The following is a 21,050-nucleotide window of genomic DNA, read 5'->3' on the forward strand; positions in this document are numbered from 1 at the left end:
GAGCCAAGACAGAGGACAGGAGAAGCAGCAGTTGAGCAGAGATACAAGGTCCATTTTGCGCATGTTGAGTTTGAGGTGATTGTGGGATATTCAGTAGAGACATACAGTGAGCGGTTAGATGTAACCATCGATGACTGATGGACGTTCCAGGATTTTGTGATATGGTCGTGATGCAAGGAAGGAATGACACCTCATAGAGCCCAGCTTTCTGGAATCTTCCTGCTTTCACTTTCCCACTTCTCTCTGGGGTGTACCCAGATTCATCTTGTCTCACCTCAGGGGTTTCCTCCTTTCCTCTGATACCTTGGCATGCTTGCTAATGTCCATGCTCCTCAGGTCTCACCTCCCCAAAGAGGCTTGTCGAGGTATTTGCCCAAGCAAAGCTGATGGGCTCCTTCTTTTGCACAGCAACATTCCCTGCAACTGGGCTAATGGTGGGCTCAAGGGGTGTTGTCATTTAGAATCTCAGGACTTTATATCTGAAACATCAGCCTGCAGTATTGAAAACATGAGATCAATTCTGAAGTCTGTTTATTTGTTGTAATGCATATAAAGTTGGTCTTTTGAGTGAATCAGGCTCATAAAGCTATATTGCCAGTTCAGGGAATGAGCCCCATAATAATCAGACACAGAAAGCTTTATTTCCAGTTCAGAGAGTGGATCTGTTTTTCAGTACTGTTTAATGTACATTTCTAGTTTGATGTTTTCTATTTGGTCAATCCCACCAAGTTGATAATGGCTCCCACAAGCCCATCTCTGAATCTTCCCCCTGTCCCTGAACTCATTGTCCTCCTAGAATCTAGAGATTTCTGATGACTCTTCTGAAACATAGAGCCATCCTGGGGCTTGAGCTCTCTGGCCAGGATCCCTCCTGCCTCAGCTACTCTGCTGAATACCAGTCACTGGGCAAATGCTAGTCTTTGTTTACCCTGATCCTCCTGTTCAGTGGCCGCCTCAGCGGTCCATTATGTAGGGCAGACAAGCTGCTGTCTCGGCAGTGAACCCATTGGGCCTCCCAACACTGTGACTAATTGTATTCCCTGTTCTCTGCTACCAGATGCAGTAAATTACATTTCCTCCCAGCTTCCCGACCTGCCAATCCTCTGTTCACGAACTGCAGAACCATTACCTGGGCAGGACGGGACCAGCAGAGCAGCTGGTAAGTCCTGGGGACCTTTGGACGCTAGGATGGTCCAAGGGGCTTGCATTTCACTGAGCTTTATTAATGAGATTAGTGCCCTGCTATCCTTACATAGGGGGACAGCCTCAGCCCAGCCTCAGACGCAGCCTTCACAGTGGCCACACAAGGCAGGCACTGGCCCCAGATGGGTAATTGAGTACCAAATGGGAAGGAGTTCTGAGGAAATCATATGGCATTTCATCTCCGACTTCGGGGGAGCCTTTCTTTGGTGTTTGTGGTCCTTATATCTGTGTTTATTCTCAAAGTTAATCTGTATTCTGCCTCCAGGGATTTTCATTTTCCTCATTGGAATTATACAAATTGAGAGAGCCATCCATGATGGAAGCTGGGTGGGAAATATTTTCAAAGCCTATGGTATCTTTACAGAATCCTTTGGCAGTTTAGCTATTTGTATATTATGAATACATATATTCCTAAGTCTTCCCATTTCTGGAGTTATTTCTTAGCCACTGTGGTGTATTTGGGAGGAAAAGAAGCAATTTAAAGAACACATGTTTCTTGCTAATGTTTCTCACAATTGGAAATTTTGCAAATAATACATTTATGAGTAAATTACATTTCCTCCCAGCTTCTGAGTGTTGAGTATAGGGAGAACCATGCTTTGCTCTGCTTAATGCAGACGTGCCTCAGAAATCAGAACTGGAAGGATGCAAACAATAAATCTCTACACCAGCCCTTATGATCTACACAGAAATGTGCTGAGGGCTGGGGGTTAAATGGAAAAATGAATTGCCCAAGGTTGCATGGTTAGTTACAACATACGTGAATTCAAATATGAGTATCAGATTCTGCTTTGCATATTCTAGGTAAGTGTACGTTTAAAATAAATCACATAATGACAGATTTTATAAGCTAAAACATTCATGGATGTTTAAGCCAGAGGAAATATTTTATATAGGCCAACCTGAATATTTTATGAAGCAAAGAGTCCCTCCTTATTTTAATACAAAAATAAAATAAAAGTCAAGTAAGAATTAATGTAGTTGTCATGTCCACTGGCCAATTGAAATATCTGTTGGGCATCTTGGTAAACAATTTAGCAGATTACTAAGTCCCTCCCCTCTGAATTGTACAGACTCACAGAGTCCTAGAGATGGATGGGACTGTCAGTGGTATCTGGTCAATCCAGAGCCAGTTCCACGTCTTCCTGGACAGTGACAGGATGGATAAACAGGAAACTGCAGCCTGCAGTTATGCTTCAAAGAACTCACTGGCAGTCACTTTAACATTGAACTCTTGAAGTACTCCAGGGTGCACTTCTGAGGTCAACTTAGGTAAAATGTGTTTAAGAGTCACACACATTCCCTCTGGTTATTAGAGACTTGGGTGTTGATGATTCCTGATAGCTGTGGGTAAACAACTTCTCGGGTCCTCTGCACAAATTCCTGCACTTCAAAGGACACGGGATATGATCCAACATATGGATCAGCTCATGGGAGGGTAGGGACAGTGTATGAGAAATAATTTTAAGAGAGAGAAAAAGGATTTGAGCAGTGTGGGTAGTCAAAGAGTTTAAAGTTCAAGAGTAACACAAGAATGTGATTGTAGTGCTGTGTAAGTAGGAATGTACATTATTTCTACAACCCAGCTCCCTTTATCTTTGAAGATCCTGCAAAACGTAATGATTTTAAAAGCCAGTGCATTTGTAAAAGTATAATGTGATCAGAATCTTTTTAAAAGTAAGTTTACATATGTTTCTGTTGATGAGTTAAGAGTTAATTTGCGTAAATGCATCTGCTGTGGGATTACATATAAGTGGAGCTATGGAAGGAATTGTATTTGTTATGATGAACTCCTTTGTCCAGGCTGTTTAGGGAATGGGATGTTCAGATTCATGAGAGCTATGGAAGGAATTGTATTTGTTATGATGAACTCCTTTGTCCAGGCTGTTTAGGGAATGGGATGTTCAGATTCATGATCAATTGTGGTTAACAGTGACTACGCAGAGCATGTGTGGCTTACCAACCAAGGGTACTCACTAGAATTCTCCTAGATACAGTCCATCTTGCTTTAGGAATGTCCTTTTGGAAATTTATATAAGTTCAGGGACATTTTGACAAATGTCACTTGTCGTTACTAAGTAGCATAACAAATATCCTGGTTGTTTGGAGTTTGGAAGGTTTGGGACTCTGTATAAATGGGAATTTATTTAGAATCATTACTTTTCAGAATTAGGAGACATCTATTCCAATCCTTTATCCAAACATTGAATCCTTGACATAGCAGCCCTGTGAAGAGGTCCTCAAACCCCGGTCACACACCTCTGTGATCCAAGCTTAATCTTCCTCCAAGTTACCCATTCCATCTCTAGTTGGTTCTGACTATTGGGAAATTCTTCCTCTGATGGAGCTATCATTTGTCTGCCTTCATCTTCCACCCACTTTTCCTTATCCTGCCCCCTGGAGCCTTTCAGAACACATCTAAGTTCTAATTTCCCTTCAAGTGTTAGAAAATCACTGTTATTTCCTGTTTTTCCCAGATCCTCACTCTAAATCCCCTTCATGCTCACAGCCCCAGTCTCTCCAGCTGGTATGGAGATGATGAGATTGCCTTTAGACACTCTCCAGCATCTCCGTCCCTCCCATCTGAACGCTCTTCACTTGGTTGCTAGTCTACTTGATGTATCATGCTCAGAACTACCCAATGCCTCCTGAGCTAGGCTCCTCACCCCCAAAATAGAGCATGACGCTGCAGACCGTGTGGCTGACTTTGCTGGCAACACGGCCTTTCAGCTTCAGTTCTGAAAGGCCTCAAAGTCATTTCATGTGTGCCACGTCAGCCTTGCTCCCTTTATCCATAGCATTGTTGTTTCTGAATCCTTTCAGCTGAAATGTTCAGTCTGTTTCCCCTAGTTATACATATACTACTACACCTGCTCATACATAGAAGGACCTACAGAATTCTTTTGTTTTTTAATCTCAAAAGACAAAACTAAGCATGAGCTATGCACTTTTCTGTCCTTTGTAGATTTGCTATGACTATTAAATATCTTCTTGTTAGTTGTCTCTCAGGAATGTTCGGGGTTTCATGGAGGCACTGAGGAACCAGAGCAGGAAGTCGGGGAGGGGAGCGATGTCATGGGATTTGACAGGGCTCTGACATTCCCTCCTATTTCAAACACGCGCAGTTCCTCCATCCTCGTGTTTACATATCGTGTTTCTGCATCAGATTTCACTTGAATCTAGGGCTTAACAAGTTTTGAAAGTAGAAAACCCTCTTCTCTATTGTTAGGGTCTTTGTAGCTCATGATTATGGTATCCTCATAGCTTTACTTTGCTTCTCAGTTTACTACCCCCTCAAATCTGAAAAAACAATCTTTTAATATTTTTTATCATCTCACTGCTAAAAATGTTGCATGTTGGAACCAAAGTCAGAGCCCTGTGGCACACCATTAGAGATCTCTTGGGCCTTTATAACCCTAAATCGACATCTTTGGAGTATGATCATGCAACCACTAACAAGTTAATTGTCTTAACACCCAAGGCACAAGTTTCTGTGTAGTCCACAGGAATATAAGGGATTTTGTGATGATCCAAATACGCTGGATCTTTTCAAATGCAATTTGCCTATTCTTTCCAGAGACCTTGAACAAAAAAGAAAATGAGATTAATCTGCATAGTTTCTGCTTGATGAGCCCATGCTGGCTCTTGGTCATCTCTGTTCTTTGAAGATTAACTTTAGAATGTAGCTAGCCATGATGTCAAGCTCCTTCTATGTAGTTTAGAATCCCCTCATTCTCATTTTTGAAAATCAGACCTTTAAGTGTCAGCTTCCAGCAGCTTTCCTGGTGTTCAAGATTCTTGAGACAAATTCAACAAGAGAATCGGGACCCTGATCCCAAAGCACTGACAGCCTTTATATCCCTGCAGTGCTTTATTATTTTCTAAGATTTTCCGCTCGTCTGGGCTTCACTTTCCTTTCTGCCACTTGCTTTCCGGCACTTTACAGGCTGAAAGCTTTCCTTCTTGACCAAAAATAGAAGAAAAATCAGACATAAGAAATTGGCTTTCCTTTATTATCTATCAACATCACAACCTTGCTGACTTAGTTTTGTTACTACTAAGGTGTCTTGGAAAAACAATTGATTCACAGACATTTTTGATCACTGTTTTTTTGGGGGGAGTTACAATTTTTTATTGATACATAATAATTGTACATATTTATGGGGTACATGTGGTATTTTGATACATTCATACAATGTGTAATGATCAAAAAAGGGTAGTGAGGATATCCATCACCTCAAACATTTATCATTTGTTTGTGTTGAGAACATTCACAAATCTTCTAGCTATTTTGAAGTAGACGATAAATTATTGTTGGCTTTAGTCACCCTACTCTGCTATTGAACATTATAACTTATTTCTTCTATCTAACTATATTTTTGAAGTTAGAGATTGCACTTTGGGATGAGAGGAAGAACCCAATCTAAATTAATTTCCTCGTTTTTATTGTCATTGACATCACAATAGCCATTTTTACATTTCCAGCCCAAAGAGAATATGTGAACACATATGTATATGTATAACCATTTGCTCGAATTTCAGCTCGAAGGGATAAGACTACCCATATGTATGTTCATTTAACAAGTCAAGCTTGTGCATTGCTTGTCTATCACATGCCAGGTGCAATGCCAGCTCCTGGATGTTTCTTTTACTGAGATGACCTTGACCCCCCATGGATGACACTTACGATCTGCTTCCTTCCTACTGTACTTTACACATCACTGACTCGTGAACCACGCAGGGTGTTCACAGCACCATAAAATATCAAAGTTGGATACTTTTCATTGTACAAATGAGAAAATGAAGCCCCAAAATGGGGTGTGATCTGGATAGGAATTCCGATGCTATCTTTCTCCCTCCTCCCATCTCCCTGACTAATGACAGCGGAGCATGTGGTGCTTATATTTTGTATGTGGGCTCTCACCCTGTTCCTCCTCCCGTAATCACAGCGAGTGAAAGGAACTGAGCTGGAAAAAGCCTGAATCAATGATTGAACTTTCCATCCTCCTGGAATAGTCTTGTTTTGTATGCTCTTGGACTGATGCTCAAATGTATTCATGTCCATTGCTCTTCCTGCCTTGCTTGTGTCCGTTACTCTTGTTCCCTCTTCTCTAGGCTCCCTACAGCCCTTACCGTTGCTTTCTCTCTGCCAAAGGTGAAGGCAGCAGGCAACATGGTCATGTGTAGGGCCAGGGGGATAAATTTGAATCAGAACCAAACATTTTGTGCTCCTCAGACCCATCTCTCTGGGCCCTGCAGAGCAATCGCTTCTCTGCTGAAAACTCCCACCTTGGTTTTTAGGTGGGTACCTTCCCCAGAGTCCTCACACTCCACTCCGCACCTGGGTATTTTCAGAACCTAGAGACTGGAATTCTCAACCTCCACTTAATGTCTGTACTCCTTCAGGGCATTTCCCTACTGATGAAAGAATTATTAGGGAGCAAGAACCAAGAAAACCAAATGCGGAGGCCCAAAATCAAAGTATCCATGCAGTCATTCATCTGTATCCCTTTGAAGAAGCTAGCAACATTGGTTCTTATTCTTTTTAATAAAAAGAGCATATTAAAATAAAATAAAATAAACTAATTTTTAAAAAGAGCATATTACTCAGCTGTCTCACTGGCTTCTTGGAAGGAGTAGCAAAAGTGTTTTATATACTCCAATCTCATTGTCATCAGTATATAAGGTTTGGAAATCAATAAATAAATACATAATTTAATAAAAGCATACTTCCAGATTTCAGCCAGTCTGTCAGTGAAACTTCCATTGAATTGTCTTCTATTTCTTGTCCTCCTTCTCCAGGTCCTTCATCCTGGAAAATTTCAAGAGCTTTCCTTCAAATACTTTTCTGTATGTCCATATATGTTTCAAGATTTCTTTCAGGGCTCCCTCAACCCTCCACAGCACTCCCTCCTCATTTTTTTAATAAGATGAACAAAGGCACCCAGCCCTTTGACCCTCATCATTATACAAATTGTAGTGTACCTCTGACATGGAGAAGCTGGAGGGAAGACAGGGCAGGTTAGAGAGTATGCTTTGTGCTTTGTGGTTAGAGATGAAGGGATGATAAGCATGAGAGGCTGTTGGTATAAACTTTTGGCAGCAATAGGAAGTAGAAGAGTTTTTAAAATTGTGTGCATCAAAAATAAGACATTTCACTGAAAATGTAAGTCTTATTTTCCTACTGGTTCATATGTACTCTAGTTCATGCTTTTGAATATTATTGGCTGCGAACTGAAGCAAAATGTAAGTGCTTACTCATAAAGACGACATTTAAACATTCACACCTCTTGCATGGCTTTCTAAAAGGCCTAGATAACATTCTTATATATGTATCCATGAAGACTAAATATTGCCTTTGGGTTAAGTCAGAGCTTCTCAAAGTGTTCACCTTTGTTACCCTTACTGGAGGAAAGAGTGAATGAAGAAAGGAATGTAGAATCATACTCTTAAGTGTGATTTGTGGTTCCTCTGAAGCCTTATGTTTTACCTAGGAAAAAAATACATATGCATTTTGTGACATAACATGTCTAAGTTTATTTTATTATAAAATTACATTAAAATGCTTAAAATATTCTATGCTCATATTCTAGGAATATTGGAAGAATAGTGTACAACATGTAAATATAAATATGTAACCCTAATAAAACCATGTCACATGTGGTTCAGTCCCAGAGCCATGTCACATTTAAAGAAATACAGCTTAAAATCACACACCAAAAAACCATTAAGAAGGTGTTTTGTTCTTTAACTATTTCTCCGGAAGGATATTAAAAGGGACCTTGGCCGGGTGCGGTAGCTCATGCCTGTAATCTCAGCACTTTGGGAGGCTGAGGAGGGTGGATCACTTGAGGTCAGGCGTCTGAGACTAGCCTGGTCAACATGATGAAACCCCATCTCTACTAAAAATACAAAAATTAGCCAGGCATGGTGGCATATGCCTGTAATCCCAGCTACGTGGGAGGCTGAGACAGGAGAATTGCTTGAACCCGGGAGGCAGAGGTTGCAGTGAGCCAAGGTCGCGCCACTGCACTTCAGCCTGGGTGACAGAGTAAGACTCTGTCTCAAAAAATAATAAATAAATAAATAAATAAATAAATAGGACCTAATTTATATCTCCACTAAGCAATACTTCTCATATTCGCTTTTCTTTCCTCCACATATCACCTGCTCTGAAACATCATTTACCACCACAAAATACTCCTTCTCTATCCGTATTTCACAGTTTTTACTCTCTCTCCCACTAAACTCCTTTCTCATCAGTGTATATGTGGATGTACTTAACCTTTCTAGAAAATAACTTTTCATCATCCTCTCTCCTTTCTTCCAGTCTCTGATTCTAGAACAGACAAAGATTAAAATGAGAGAAAAGTGGACCAACAATGATCCCAGCATTCTCATTGGGTGGGCAGAGGGATAGGGACATCTGTAAACATCCCCATGGTAATAATTTGTATTTTTATCCTATCACATATAGATATAAAAATAGAAATATTTTGTTCCATATTCTGTATTGATTGCAGGCCAATGTGTGGATTTGTTCACAGATTACTGAATGTTTGCAGAATAATTATTGTACCTACAAACTAACAATTATTACTTTCCTTATTTATAACTATGTCCCATGAGTGTGTTCATAGTGATAAGATATAATAATATTCTAATCCCAGACTGTGCTTTTTAAAATAAGTATAATATTTCAAGAGCAGGCTTTTGGAGTCCATGCAAATTTTAAATACCTATTCTATTCCTCTGATGGCACATTTTGTGAGAAATCAGGAACTAACTGAGATAAATGTTTATTTGGATACACTGTCATTGTGTGTGCCCTTGCACCTCTATGACAAATATTGGTTGGCCTCCCATTGTGTCACTTGAAGAAACTTGAGATCTTTACGCTGAACAAGTGAAACTTTCAAAAATGGATCTGATGAAAACCAAACATGGGATTTTGTTTCATAATCTTTTTAGTTAAGTGTTAACCAGGAACAGATTGTATCTTATTATGCAAGCAGATGGAACAATATCATCGCTGTTATTATTTTAAACAAGTTCAAACATCAATTACTGTGTGTACCGTTTCATTGGTGTCATATTATACCAAGTATTTGTTACTAGATTACAACAATCATATTAGACTCTTGAATTATTAGCCTTTGTTTCACAGATGTGTATATTACGTACCTACTATACAAATGGCTCTAAGGTAGGTGCTGACAGGGAGGGGTGTCATGGATAGGTGTTAGACAAGAAACTAACCCTCAAAAGATCCTAAAAATCTATGAAGCTGATGAAACATTCCCACAAATAATTATACAGCTGAGTGGTAATTGTTAAGAGCCTTCAGAGAAGTTTAGAAAAAGTATTGAGAAAATTTTAAGAAGAGAGGGATAACTTAGAGATGGAAAGATCAAAGAAAGTGTATGGAAGAGGAGGCAGTTGACTTTGGCATTAATCAATGAGTTATATTTGGATATGCAGAAACTCAAAACAAAGACATTTCAGGAGAAGAAAATCTTAACAAAAGCAGGAGATATTTAGGTCTGGGGTGGTGTTATTTGGTTGTGCTAAAGGGAAAACGAGCACTAGAACATATGGTTGAAAAGAGAGTTTGGATCTTCTTAATACAGGGAACTTATTCAGAAAGAGGTAGGGACTCAAGACAATGATAAGCAGACATGGGCTAGATCTCTAGGAGTCTAGAGGAGCAAAAGGAGGCTATCTAGGCAGAGGGACAGCAGGCACACGGATGAGCAGCCGTGGGAGGAAGTTGAGTGTCCTGGGAATAGTGAGAAGTTGTTATGGCCACAATGTGTAAAGAATGAGAGAGCCCGCAAGACAAGGCTAGAAAGGAAGGTTGCAGACACATCCTGAAGGGAACTATATGCCATGCTGGGGAGTTTGGTGTTTATTTTCTAAAGGCACAAGAAACCAACAAAGGGTTTATGACTCAAGTAACTGTGAGCAGGATGGAGCACAGGCTGTCAGGGGTCAGCAAAATTTTTGTATAAATGGCCAGATTTTAACTATTTTAGACTTTGTGGACCATATAGTCTTTGTCGCACATTCGTTGTTTTCTTTCTCTTTTCTCTTTCCTTCCTCCATCTTTTCCTCCTTTTCTCCTCCTCCTCCTCCTCCTTCTTCTTTTTTTTTTTTTTTTTTAAATAAATACAACCCTTTACAAATGTAAAACCACTCTTAGCTCCTCTGGCCATACAGAAACAGGGTCAGGCTGTCTTTGGCCCTCTGGCCACAGTTTGCAGTCTCCTGGACTAGAGCAAAAAGAAGTGTTAGGTAAAATAAAAAAACAAGGCTGTTGTGCAGAGAGCAGAGGAGGGCCTGAACTAAGGCCTTGGTGATAGAAATGGTGGTGAGGAGATGGATGAGATATATCTGAAGTAGAATTATTTACTGTCAGTGAGTGTTTGGCTGTAAGAAAGCAGGAAGAAAAGAACAAGTCAGACGTGATTCTCACGCCTCTGGCTTGAGAGACTAGGTAGCAGTGCTGCTGTTATTTGGCACGGAGACTGTGGAATAGTTTTGACAGAAGAAGCTGGAGTCAGTTTGGAAGCTGCTGAGTTTGATGGGTTCATGGCACATCCAGATAAAGGGCATCTGAAGCCTGGTGGCTCTGTGGGCCTGGTGCACAGTTTCTTCCCATCCGGGAAGCCTATGAGGAACCAATTTGGAAGTATGAGGTGTCATAAGAGTCTATAGGACAGGAAAGAGCTGTCCTTAGCAACCCCAGACTGGCAGCAAGATTTGGGATGAATTAAAAAGGATACAAGAGTGAGAGGCAGGGGCAAGGGGAGGGGGAGACCAGGTAGGAAGCTCTTCCAACAATCTAGGGAAGAGGAATTGAATGTCTTACATTGAGTAGTAGCAATGGAACAAAAAGAAGACAACAGATGGGAAAGCTATTATAGGCAGCAGGACTTGGCACTCTGTGCATGGAAGATGAAAGAGGCATTCTGCGATCATTGTCTTCAAATTCCAGTGTCCTATTGTGATGTTACTTCTGTCTTGTGCTTTTCTTAGTTCTTATGTTAGGTACCTAGCTTAGTGACTGAAGTACTCACCGGGCACATAATATGAATGCTCTCATGCCTTTTCAATTGTTGAAAATATTCTATTGTATAGTACAGTGGAGGATAGCCATTTCCCACCTTCAAAAACCTTTGTGGAAATGTAGAGAAAAAGAAAACACTTGATGAAAGAGGTTTTTTTATTTATTTAAAATTTTGGAACTGGAACACATTTAAACCAAGGGTTTGTAAATTGTCTATCAGCTGGGGAAGCCCTCAATCAAGGTAATTTGCATGTTGCCAGCCTCCCTGAAATTCTTCACACCAAGATCTAAAGTCTCTTGTGCCCTTATTTTAGCAGATCTTCCTTAAATGTGTGAGTGCCATTGAGATATAGCAACTGTGCATCTGTCCTCCCAGTGCATTAAACTGCTGTGTTAAAATACAGATATAACCACCTTTGTTTACAGTGCGCACCTCACTCTAACACTCAAGATGCTTGGCAGTTAGAATAGAAAGGGCACAAAATCTTTTTTTTGTCTGTTTGGCAATTAACCATTCACTGGCTTTTTTTGTTGTAACATGCACTTCCTTTCTCTTGTTTTCATTCAAGCTGTGTACGCCATGGAAATTAATGTGGAGAAAGACAAACAAACAGGAGAGACCAAGATTCTCTCTACATCTACCATTGGCCCAGAGGGGGTTCATCAGAAAGGAGTCAAAGTCTATGATGATGGTACCAAAGTAGTGTATGAGGTGCACTCAGGAGGCACCGTAGTAGAAAATGGAGTGCACAAATTAAGCGCAAAAGATGTAGAAGAGCTTATTCAGAAGGCTGGACAATCAAGCTTAGGAGGAGGGCACGTGTCCGAAAGGACTGTGATTGCAGATGGGAGTCTCAGCCATCCCAAGGAACACATGCTCTGCAAAGAAGCCAAGTTAGAAATGGTACATAAGTCTAGGAAAGACCATTCTTCTGGGAACCCAGGGCAGCAGGCCCAAGCCCCCAGCGCTACAGGGCCGGATGCAAACTTGGATCAGCCAGTCACCATGATTTTTATGGGCTACCAAAATATCGAGGATGAAGAGGAGACGAAAAAGGTGCTAGGCTATGATGAAACCATCAAGGCAGAATTGGTCCTCATTGATGAAGATGATGAGAAGTCATTGAGGGAGAAGACAGTGACGGACGTGTCCACTATTGACGGGAACGCGGCTGAGCTTGTGTCCGGGAGGCCGGTCTCAGACACCACAGAGCCCTCATCCCCAGAAGGGAAGGAAGAGAGCCTAGCCACAGAGCCAGCCCCAGGTACCCAAAAGAAAAAGCGCTGTCAATGCTGTGTTGTCATGTGACCACTTCTTTCTTCTCCTTTCTTCTGGGCAGCCTGTACTCTCCATCACTCACGTAGACCTCACTGTACCACTAACTGCAATACTGTGAACTGGAAGCAAACACCTGCCTTGCCTTGCAGTTGGATTGCTTTGATCTCTCTCATTTTTTTCCTTTTCCTCACCTGAGAGACAACGTGCATGTGTGTGCTTCATTCTCTCCAAGAACTTGCTTTTCCTCTAAACCTTTCCTTGTGTCTTCAAGAGTGAATCACTTCCTTCCTGCTCGATTGGAATGGACTCTTCGTATCAGCCAGTGATATGGTAGCCTTAACTCACTTGACTGGAATTGAACCCATTGGCACTGGGGGTTTCATTTTGTAGTGTGTTCCTGTAACGTAGTCACACACTGCCATGTCCCTGGTTTCTCACTTGCCTCCTTTGCTGTGGATCTTTGTTTTTATATCTTGTGTGGCAAAATGCTGTTGGCTCTAGCCGGTTGCTAGTGTAGCCAAAAGTGGACCTTACTTAGTCTGTCTGATCTAGGGTGATGCTTTTTGCTGCCTTACATAAGCTTCCAGATTACAGTATTGTGCATTTGTGACTTTCTTTCTGTTAAAACTGAAATGAAGTCGATGTAGAAGAACCCAGAGCTTGTCACAGCTGAAATATAGGGACTGATTCCATAACCTGCCCATCAGCAGTTGTCTCTCTTTCTATGGTTTAACCAATGAACCCTTTATATAAGAAGCACCATTTAAAAATTTCTAAGGACATGAAACAAACGTTGTTTGAAGCATCAGTAGCAATTGATCTCCAAACTTAGGCAAATTCACAAGCCTTGTTTCTATTCTCTTAAAAAAATGTAAATTTTTATATTGTTTCTTTTTTCATGGACATTTTCTTGTCATGTTAATCTATTTTCAATGAGGGGATCATCTTGAGAAGTATCTTTGCAGTGACCATATTTTTAAAACAGTCTTTCCGACATACAGTGGTTGCCATGATGCTCCCACTTCATCATGGATGGTGCTGTAATGCATTAACTGTTCATCTTATGCCCGGTTGATTACAAAGCCTTGCATCTGTACTCTTTTCTTTCTGGCCCCATGAGAAAGAAAATGTTTTAGGTAACTTCAACTTGTAGGTTTATCTGCCCTTCCAAAAAAAAAAAAAAAAAAAACTTTAAAAAACTTTTAAAAATTAAGAAAGACCTGTCTTCTCAATGTTAAACACTTAATTTCGTAACAAATATTGAGTGGCACATAGCTGAGCTTATTAGGGCATTGTTTTTGCTTTTAGTTTCTGGAAATTCCAGAAGAGCAAAGAATATTTTTTATCTAGAGCACAATGAACAGTTTTTGAAATACCTTCTCAGCACTCCCCCAAAGCAAAAAGCCACAAATGTAGTAAAACCAAAGGGAAACAATTTAATAAAGTAACAATAATATAGTAATGAAATAAAGATATAACATAACTGGTTTTAATAAGAGTTATCTTAACTTTATTTGCCCAAACATTTATAGCATTGTTATGAATTATTCATAAAATTATGTTCCATAGTATATAGTTTTGAAAAAACATATAATATACTACATCAAGTCTAACTTCTGTGGAAAGTAGATCAGAAAAAAATAAGATAGTCTTGAGAGAATTTTATTATAGAAGCTGTCTAATTTGACCTATTTTGCTTGCTCAGTGCTAAATCTATTTTTTTTTAAATTTCCTGGCTTGAAATTATATTTACTTCAATAGGAAAGGTAAAAATATCAGTTTTTACTTTTCAAAATTAATTTTCTGAAATAATTGCATTTTAATGAGCACAAAATGGGTCGCTTTATTATACTCATTTTGTTTACACCTATATGTAAACAGAAAAAGTTAAAGAAGAGAAAAATAAAGGAGCTAAGTTCTGCTATTGAAGATTATTTCATCCAAGGCTTGGTTTTGAATAACTGAGGGAAATATCTCTAAATCTCAAGTTCATCAAAACAGCTGCAATGGAATAAAACTGCTCTTTTATCGAGAAACCTGGTTTGGATGCCTATAAATTGCGCTACTCTCAGCTTCATTTTCCTGAGTACATGGTCGTTGAAGCATCATTTAGACATCACATAAAATGGCCTGCAGATAAACCTATTTACGTAGAGGGAGAAAACAGTTTCAATGTCTTGGACAATCTGTTATTTTAATGATTTACTTAAGAAAGAAACAATCTAAAAGTTTACCATAGCTTATCTTTTTTACTCACTTGGGGATTCAAGCTATTCAATGTGAGTTTTAAAAATGTAAGCACAGTTAGTGAGTGAAATGGTAGAATGTAGAACCCTTGAGCTTGCTGGTTGATAAACAGAATCAATCTTCCGGAACAGATGATTCCCTGAAGGGACCTACCCTTGCCTAAGTGAACTAGTTTTTCATAAAGAAAATGATCTGCACATCTTACTACAACACTACACACAAGAACTAAAAGATTAATGATTATCTGTATTCTCTTCACTAATTACTATTATGGGGGGATAATGATTAGCAAATTATATGAATTCGAGTTCTCTCTATACTTTTATTAGTAAAGCTTATGATTTAATGGACTTTGAAGTAAGATGTGTTACCTTTATTCAAGCTATTTGTAGCCACAGTAAATGAAGGTGTGTTTGAATATGGCATATATATTTGCATATATTCCATCATTTTCCTGTCATAATGGGGGATTCAGGCTTAGCCAGTACTTCTACGGGATGAGACCTAAAATCTCACCTATAGCAGCAAGTAACTACCCTTCGTGATGATAGTGTACATGGAGCTGTGATTGTGAACATGCTGCCTTTCCTGCTGTCGTTGGCATTCTCTCTGTAAATTTTATTATGTGTGGTATCACACTCTCCAAAAATTCAGGGTATTTGGTTACATAACCAGACTAATGAAAGAATCAGTAATGAAACTGCAAAACCACGATCTTTTTTGAGCTAATGTTTAGTTGGGCTTTCCTTTAAAATCATATAATCAGGCCGGGTGCAGTGGCTCACACCTGTAATCTCAGCACTTTGGGAGGCCGAGGCGGATGGATCACCTGAGGTCGGGAGTTTGAGACCAGCCTGACCAACATGGAAAAACCCCGTCTCTACTGAAAAAAAAAAAAAAATACAAAATTAGCCAGGCGTGATGGTGCATGCCTGTAATCCCAGCTACTCGGGAGGCTGAGGCAGGAGAAACACTTGAACCTGGGAGGCGGAGGTTGCGATGAGCCGAGATGTGCCATTGCACTCCAGCCTGGGCAACAAGAGCGAAACTCCTTCTCAAAAAATAAACAAATAAATAAATAAATAATCAGTTCCCTTTAAATAGAAAGAGGAGAAAAAATAAAAGGAGGGGTATCTCATTTGTATATAAATAGATTTTCAATGGCATTTAATGAAAGATTCTTTAATGGTTAAAATGATAAAGATTAATTCTACATATCTTGAAAAATCTTAATGACTTCTGTATTCTTGACTTCTTAAAAATATTTTCTTTCTTTTAGTGTGCAATAAGACAAACTAAGGGGAATTTTTTCAGCTTGTATCTCTTTTACCCATATTATTTTCCTTACATAAGCAAAAAAATAATAATTGCCTCTAAAACTGATTTGACAATGTCTAGTGACATCATTTAATATTGGTGATAGGGAGGAAGAGAAGGTAGGGAGTGCCCTTATGGCCAAACCTAAAACACAGTTTCCTTGAGCCTTCTGAGCAATCTTAGAATTATTCAAAACTTTCAGGAAACTCAAATTCTATTAATTTGATTTGGTTCCTTTCTGAAATGTTAATAGACATGTATTTGCTTAAAATGTCTACCTATTCCATTTAATTTCCTGCTGATAAATGTATTTTATCTACAAGCAAGTAGAATATTTTGTTTTGGTTAGAGTCAAGTTTTTATAAAAGGAGGGGAAGTATATAAAGAGAGTTTCCTAGAGATACAATATCATCTCTGGAGCAAAATGTTGAGGCCAAGTGTAAAAACAGACTATTTCTCTTTACTTCCTGCAGAATTTCATTTCAAGGGACTACAGCACACCCTTGAAAATTACCATTTATTTAATGCCAGTTGAACCAATGGTAGCAAAAGAGGAGGGAGGGAACATGGTCATAGAGACAAAATCTAACTACTATACCAGGTCTTCCTTTGTAAGAAATATTAGCCCTGTCAATATAAAATGCAGATGAACATAGACAGAATAAGCATCGAGGACTTTTTATTATTGACTTGAAATCTAGAAGCTCAGTCATCTCTATTCATCCCTGGACCCACTGGAGAGTTTTACTCACTAACAGATCCTTTTCTGGAAGAAATAATCTCATCTCCTACAATATTAGTTCACAACAAAAATCATTCCAAAGTGAGCCATTTCACGTTGTATTTTTGCCATATGCACATTTGCTATTGAAACCACAGATTCTCAGCATATGTAAGACATAGGTGTTTCAGAAACTTCATAAATACACAATCTTTTGGGTGCTCCTCAATTTCTTAATCAAGGTATATTGAACTCCAGTGATTAGGATAGAACCTGAAAACATCCTTTGTTCTATTGGCTAGTACACCACAGCAAGAGCACAGAGTTATTTGTATAATAAAACAACTTAAGTAATGAGGAAGATGGGATGTTTGATTCCTGCTACCACCAGTTCACTTCACAAAGGCCTTCTTCTGGTATTACCAGGAAAACTTTCCTGCATTTTCTAGGGAAAAAGAAAAGTCATTTATTAGGAGCACAATGCAGATATGTATCTGTGTTTTCATAGCTTCAGCAAACTTCTTAACAAAATTCCCATTTCAACAAAAACCAAAATACTGATTGTTTGAATGTAGAAAGGTATAGAATAAAGACTACATCCTGAAAGTCGCAAAGGGGAATTTTACCAGGGCTCCTTCGACCAGCGCTCCCCACGTAATTTTTATATAACTTAAGTAAGCCTCTGCTTCCCCTCTCCCTTCTAGTCTACCATAAGAAGGTTGGAACTGCCGCACAAAAGAACTTGCTTTCAATATGAAAATATAATATGTAATTTTGGGGACTGCAGACTTTCTGCATCAAAGATCTGGATAGCCTTAACTTTTATAAAAATAACTTTTCAATGTTCTCTTTTACTAACCAGGAAAACAAGATGTTTTCTGAAATTAATGACTTTTTCTATTTTGTGTCTGTTTTCTAAGTTTTTACAGGTTGAGGTAAAAAGGGTTGTCTTCTCCTCATATTGCCTCTTCATAATCACCTGGGGCTATTTTTTGCAAGTCACTGCATTTTTACAAAGAAATAAAATAAAAAGTGTATCTCACAAATCATAAAATTCTCCCTAGACTTCAGACAGTCCTTCTGGAGTGAAAGACTAGAAATACAGAAAGAAAAGAATTACAGGGTGGCTTTCTTTTTATTTTCCTATGGTTAATGTACTGTATGGTATATATGTTTACAGAATGTATCTGCCTTGTGATGTTAACAAAATGAATGACAAAAAAATAGTACTGATGTGCCATTTGACAGTTTGCCTTAGCATCACTGTTTATGTTCTTCTTTTCTGTCCTTTTAAAAAAGAAACGCAGGTTGTATTCCAAAGCTGTATTAACACAACATTCTCTTCCCCACTCCTACCCAGCCTTCTCCAGAGCTGTGAATTTCATTACAGGAGCATTGAGGCAGAACCTTGCAGGTGTGGTCCAAAGGGGCTAAAGTGGGCATAGGTTGGGATTTACTTCTGCCCGTCTACCAACCAAACGCGTATCTGTGTTCTCATACAAGCCTGCAAAATCACACCCTGCCTTTCAGGGAGACAGGCCACATGGGTGCATGACCTCTTGCAGTCATCTCCTCACAGTCCTTCCCACTGTGAGAGAAGGAAACTTGCAGACACCCAACTGGGTCTGGGAGCATATTTTTAAGCACAGCTGGCATTGCTTGAAAAAGCAAGAGAGATGGACTCAAATTCTATAATTGAGCCATGACTGAGGAATGTGCCCATTCGTTATAGTCTAAGATGAATAGGATGATATGGGTGGGAATAGGAGTGGCTGTAGAAATGGAATATTTTACATTTATGTATTTTTTTAAGGAATAGTATTTTTATAATGAAATCTATATGCATTATGGAGCTTGAGTTTGAAAACACCCTTGATTGGCTGAGCTATTTCTTCATTCCATTAAAGGTAACGTTCTGGGGAGTCCTATAGCACTAGGCCAAGCCTTGGGGGCAGGAACAAAGGGCCTGTCACTTGGCCTTGCACTGCCATTACATGAGATCCAGTGTTTCCAAATAGGCGTTGGTTGGAAGATCGAGCTTTCTACACCTGCCATTAGGTAGATTAGATAGACGACTTGACAGCTCTGTGGGCTATACCTTTAATAATATATAATAATCTTTGGGAAGGAGATAGCTATTTTAAATGCAAGCAAAGCCCAGAAACTATCAACGTCCAAATCTTTCACATATTTAAGGAGTAATTGCCACATTTGAGGTTAAGGGACCACTCACTCTGGTGCATTTGAGAAATATATATGAAACGGTGAGTCAGAGCCCTCTGACCATTTTCAGTCTATACATAAGCAGATAAACCACCAACATAAATCTTACAGGAGCCAGACGTGGTGGCTCATGCCTGTAATCCCAGCACTCTGGGAGGCCAAGGCACGAGTGTGAGCCCAGACGTTCAAGACCAGCCTAGGCAACACGGTGAGACCATGTTGTTTAGTCTCTACTAAAAAATACAAAAATCAGCCAGCATGGTGGCGCACACCTGTAGTCCCAGCTACTTGTGAGACTGAGGCAGGAGGATCGCTTGAGCCCAGGAGATGGAGGCTGCAGGGGGCCGAGATCTCGCCACTCCATTCCAGCCTGGGCAACAGAGCAAGACTCTGTCTCAAAAAAAAAAAAAAAACAAAAACAAAAAACAAAAAAACAATTATCAGATATTATTGGCCTTCTACATAACACAGGGCTGCACCATATTTTTAGAGTTAAGTAGATACAGGAAAAGATTGTCTTTATCCACAAAGGAGATTCTGAATTTTTAGAGTTCCTGAATATCTTCCCCCAAGTTTCTGTCAAATTCCTGAAGTCCCATCCCTATCACACTCAGTTTCCTGAAGCTCTTCCCCAACACCTGCTCCTCTGTCTGGCAGGCAGAGTTGTCATGTCTCAGAAACTACTCACCACTCTTGTGAGACTCTCTTCCCAAGCATCATCCTTCCTCAGGATGAGGCCTTTTTCTACTACCCACGAGATCAAGACCCTTTTTCTAACAAGACAAGGTTATATCTACTCCATTTTCAAGAGAAATAACCCCTCTGGTTCCCATGCAAATCGTTTAAATTCCTTCATCACCAGAATCTCTCCAATAGGCCCAACTCCAGCCCAGCTGTGAACATTGCTGTCATGGAGACAACTCCAAAAATGAAAGAACTATGCAATTGCCTGAAGGTGCTAATGGAGAGCCAGTTTACTCTAATCTCTTATTACTAAGGAACCTCTCAGTTTCGAGATTAAGTGGGCAGGGAGACATCCAGTCACTTAGTTTTGCAATGACAGGTCTTGATATACACACAGGCCACCAGGCAATGCCTGATCCGAACTATTCTGTATGTAGCTCCAACTCCAATTCTGTGATATCCTATTCTGGCAGGTGGGAAGAGTTCTATTCTTTGCAGGTTCTGGAACATTCTTTCCTCCTCTCAAGCTCCTGACTTAGGAGAGTCAAAATCATACAGGGGTTCCAGAAAATGTTGTGTCTGATGCAGCTTTTCAGTGAATGTAGGTTGTTGGTGAAATTTTCAGCTTTAGCACCTCACTCGGGGTGAGTGACGTCTCTGTAAATACTTTCATTTGTGGTTGGTTGGTGGGGGTGGGGGTGGGAGCCTGTCGTGCTTACTCTGAATTAGCTTACTGGGCTAGCTGCTGTACTTTGTAACCTGAAGTGTACTTTGACTGTTCTGTTTCCTTCAGATGAAAAACAAAATAAAAACTGACTTCAGAAAAGACACTGCCAGCGACAGCTGATGCTGTACTTGTAGCTTCTCTCTGTTCCTCTGTACAGTATTAATAGACAATAAACTGCCTTTTCACTGCATCTACCTCTGTGTGTCTGTGCCCTGATTCTTTCCCCTTCTCACCTGCCACTAGCGGACTTCAGGCCAGACTGTGTTGGGAGCACCTTCTGCTATTCACTAAAACTAAACACTAACCCAGTGCCTCTCAAACTCCAGCATGCTTCAGAATCACCCGGGGGTACCTGTTAACAATGTGGAAGCTTAGTAGCACCTTTGGAACTCAGATTCTGATTCCCAGGTGGGGCCCAGTAGCGTGCATTTGTAATAATGTCTCCAGGTGATTCTGATGCATTGGTACCTGGACCACCGGTTTGGGTGCCCCTTGGTGGGAATCCTCATGGCCCACCTGTTGTAGTTGGTTTCTACACTAATCCAATCTCCCAACATGTCCTCCCTCTAACCCCCTTTAC

The 21,050-nt window shown here is 39.9% G+C and overlaps 1 protein-coding gene across 6 annotated transcripts in view; it reads left to right on the forward strand.

The window, feature by feature from the left end:
* Positions 1-21,050, forward strand: part of PALM2AKAP2 (PALM2 and AKAP2 fusion) — a 554,929-nt gene that overhangs the window by 319,179 nt on the left and 214,700 nt on the right. For 2 of the 6 annotated variants that reach the window (XM_010365578.2, XM_010365577.2), the window contains exons 6-7: positions 1,058-1,159; positions 11,842-12,537. The exons of 1 other annotated variant lie outside the window; for it this stretch is intronic. In XM_010365578.2, the coding sequence (XP_010363880.2) occupies positions 1,058-1,159; positions 11,842-12,537 (798 nt within the window). Of the gene's footprint in view, positions 1-1,057; positions 1,160-11,841; positions 20,665-21,050 lie in introns of those variants that run through there. 3 more of the 6 variants (XM_010365583.2, XM_010365579.2, XM_030919139.1) reach the window with 3 other exon arrangements.

The sequence above is a fragment of the Rhinopithecus roxellana genome, chromosome 16 (genome assembly GCF_007565055.1).
Source record: "Rhinopithecus roxellana isolate Shanxi Qingling chromosome 16, ASM756505v1, whole genome shotgun sequence".
NCBI lineage: Eukaryota > Metazoa > Chordata > Mammalia > Primates > Cercopithecidae > Rhinopithecus > Rhinopithecus roxellana.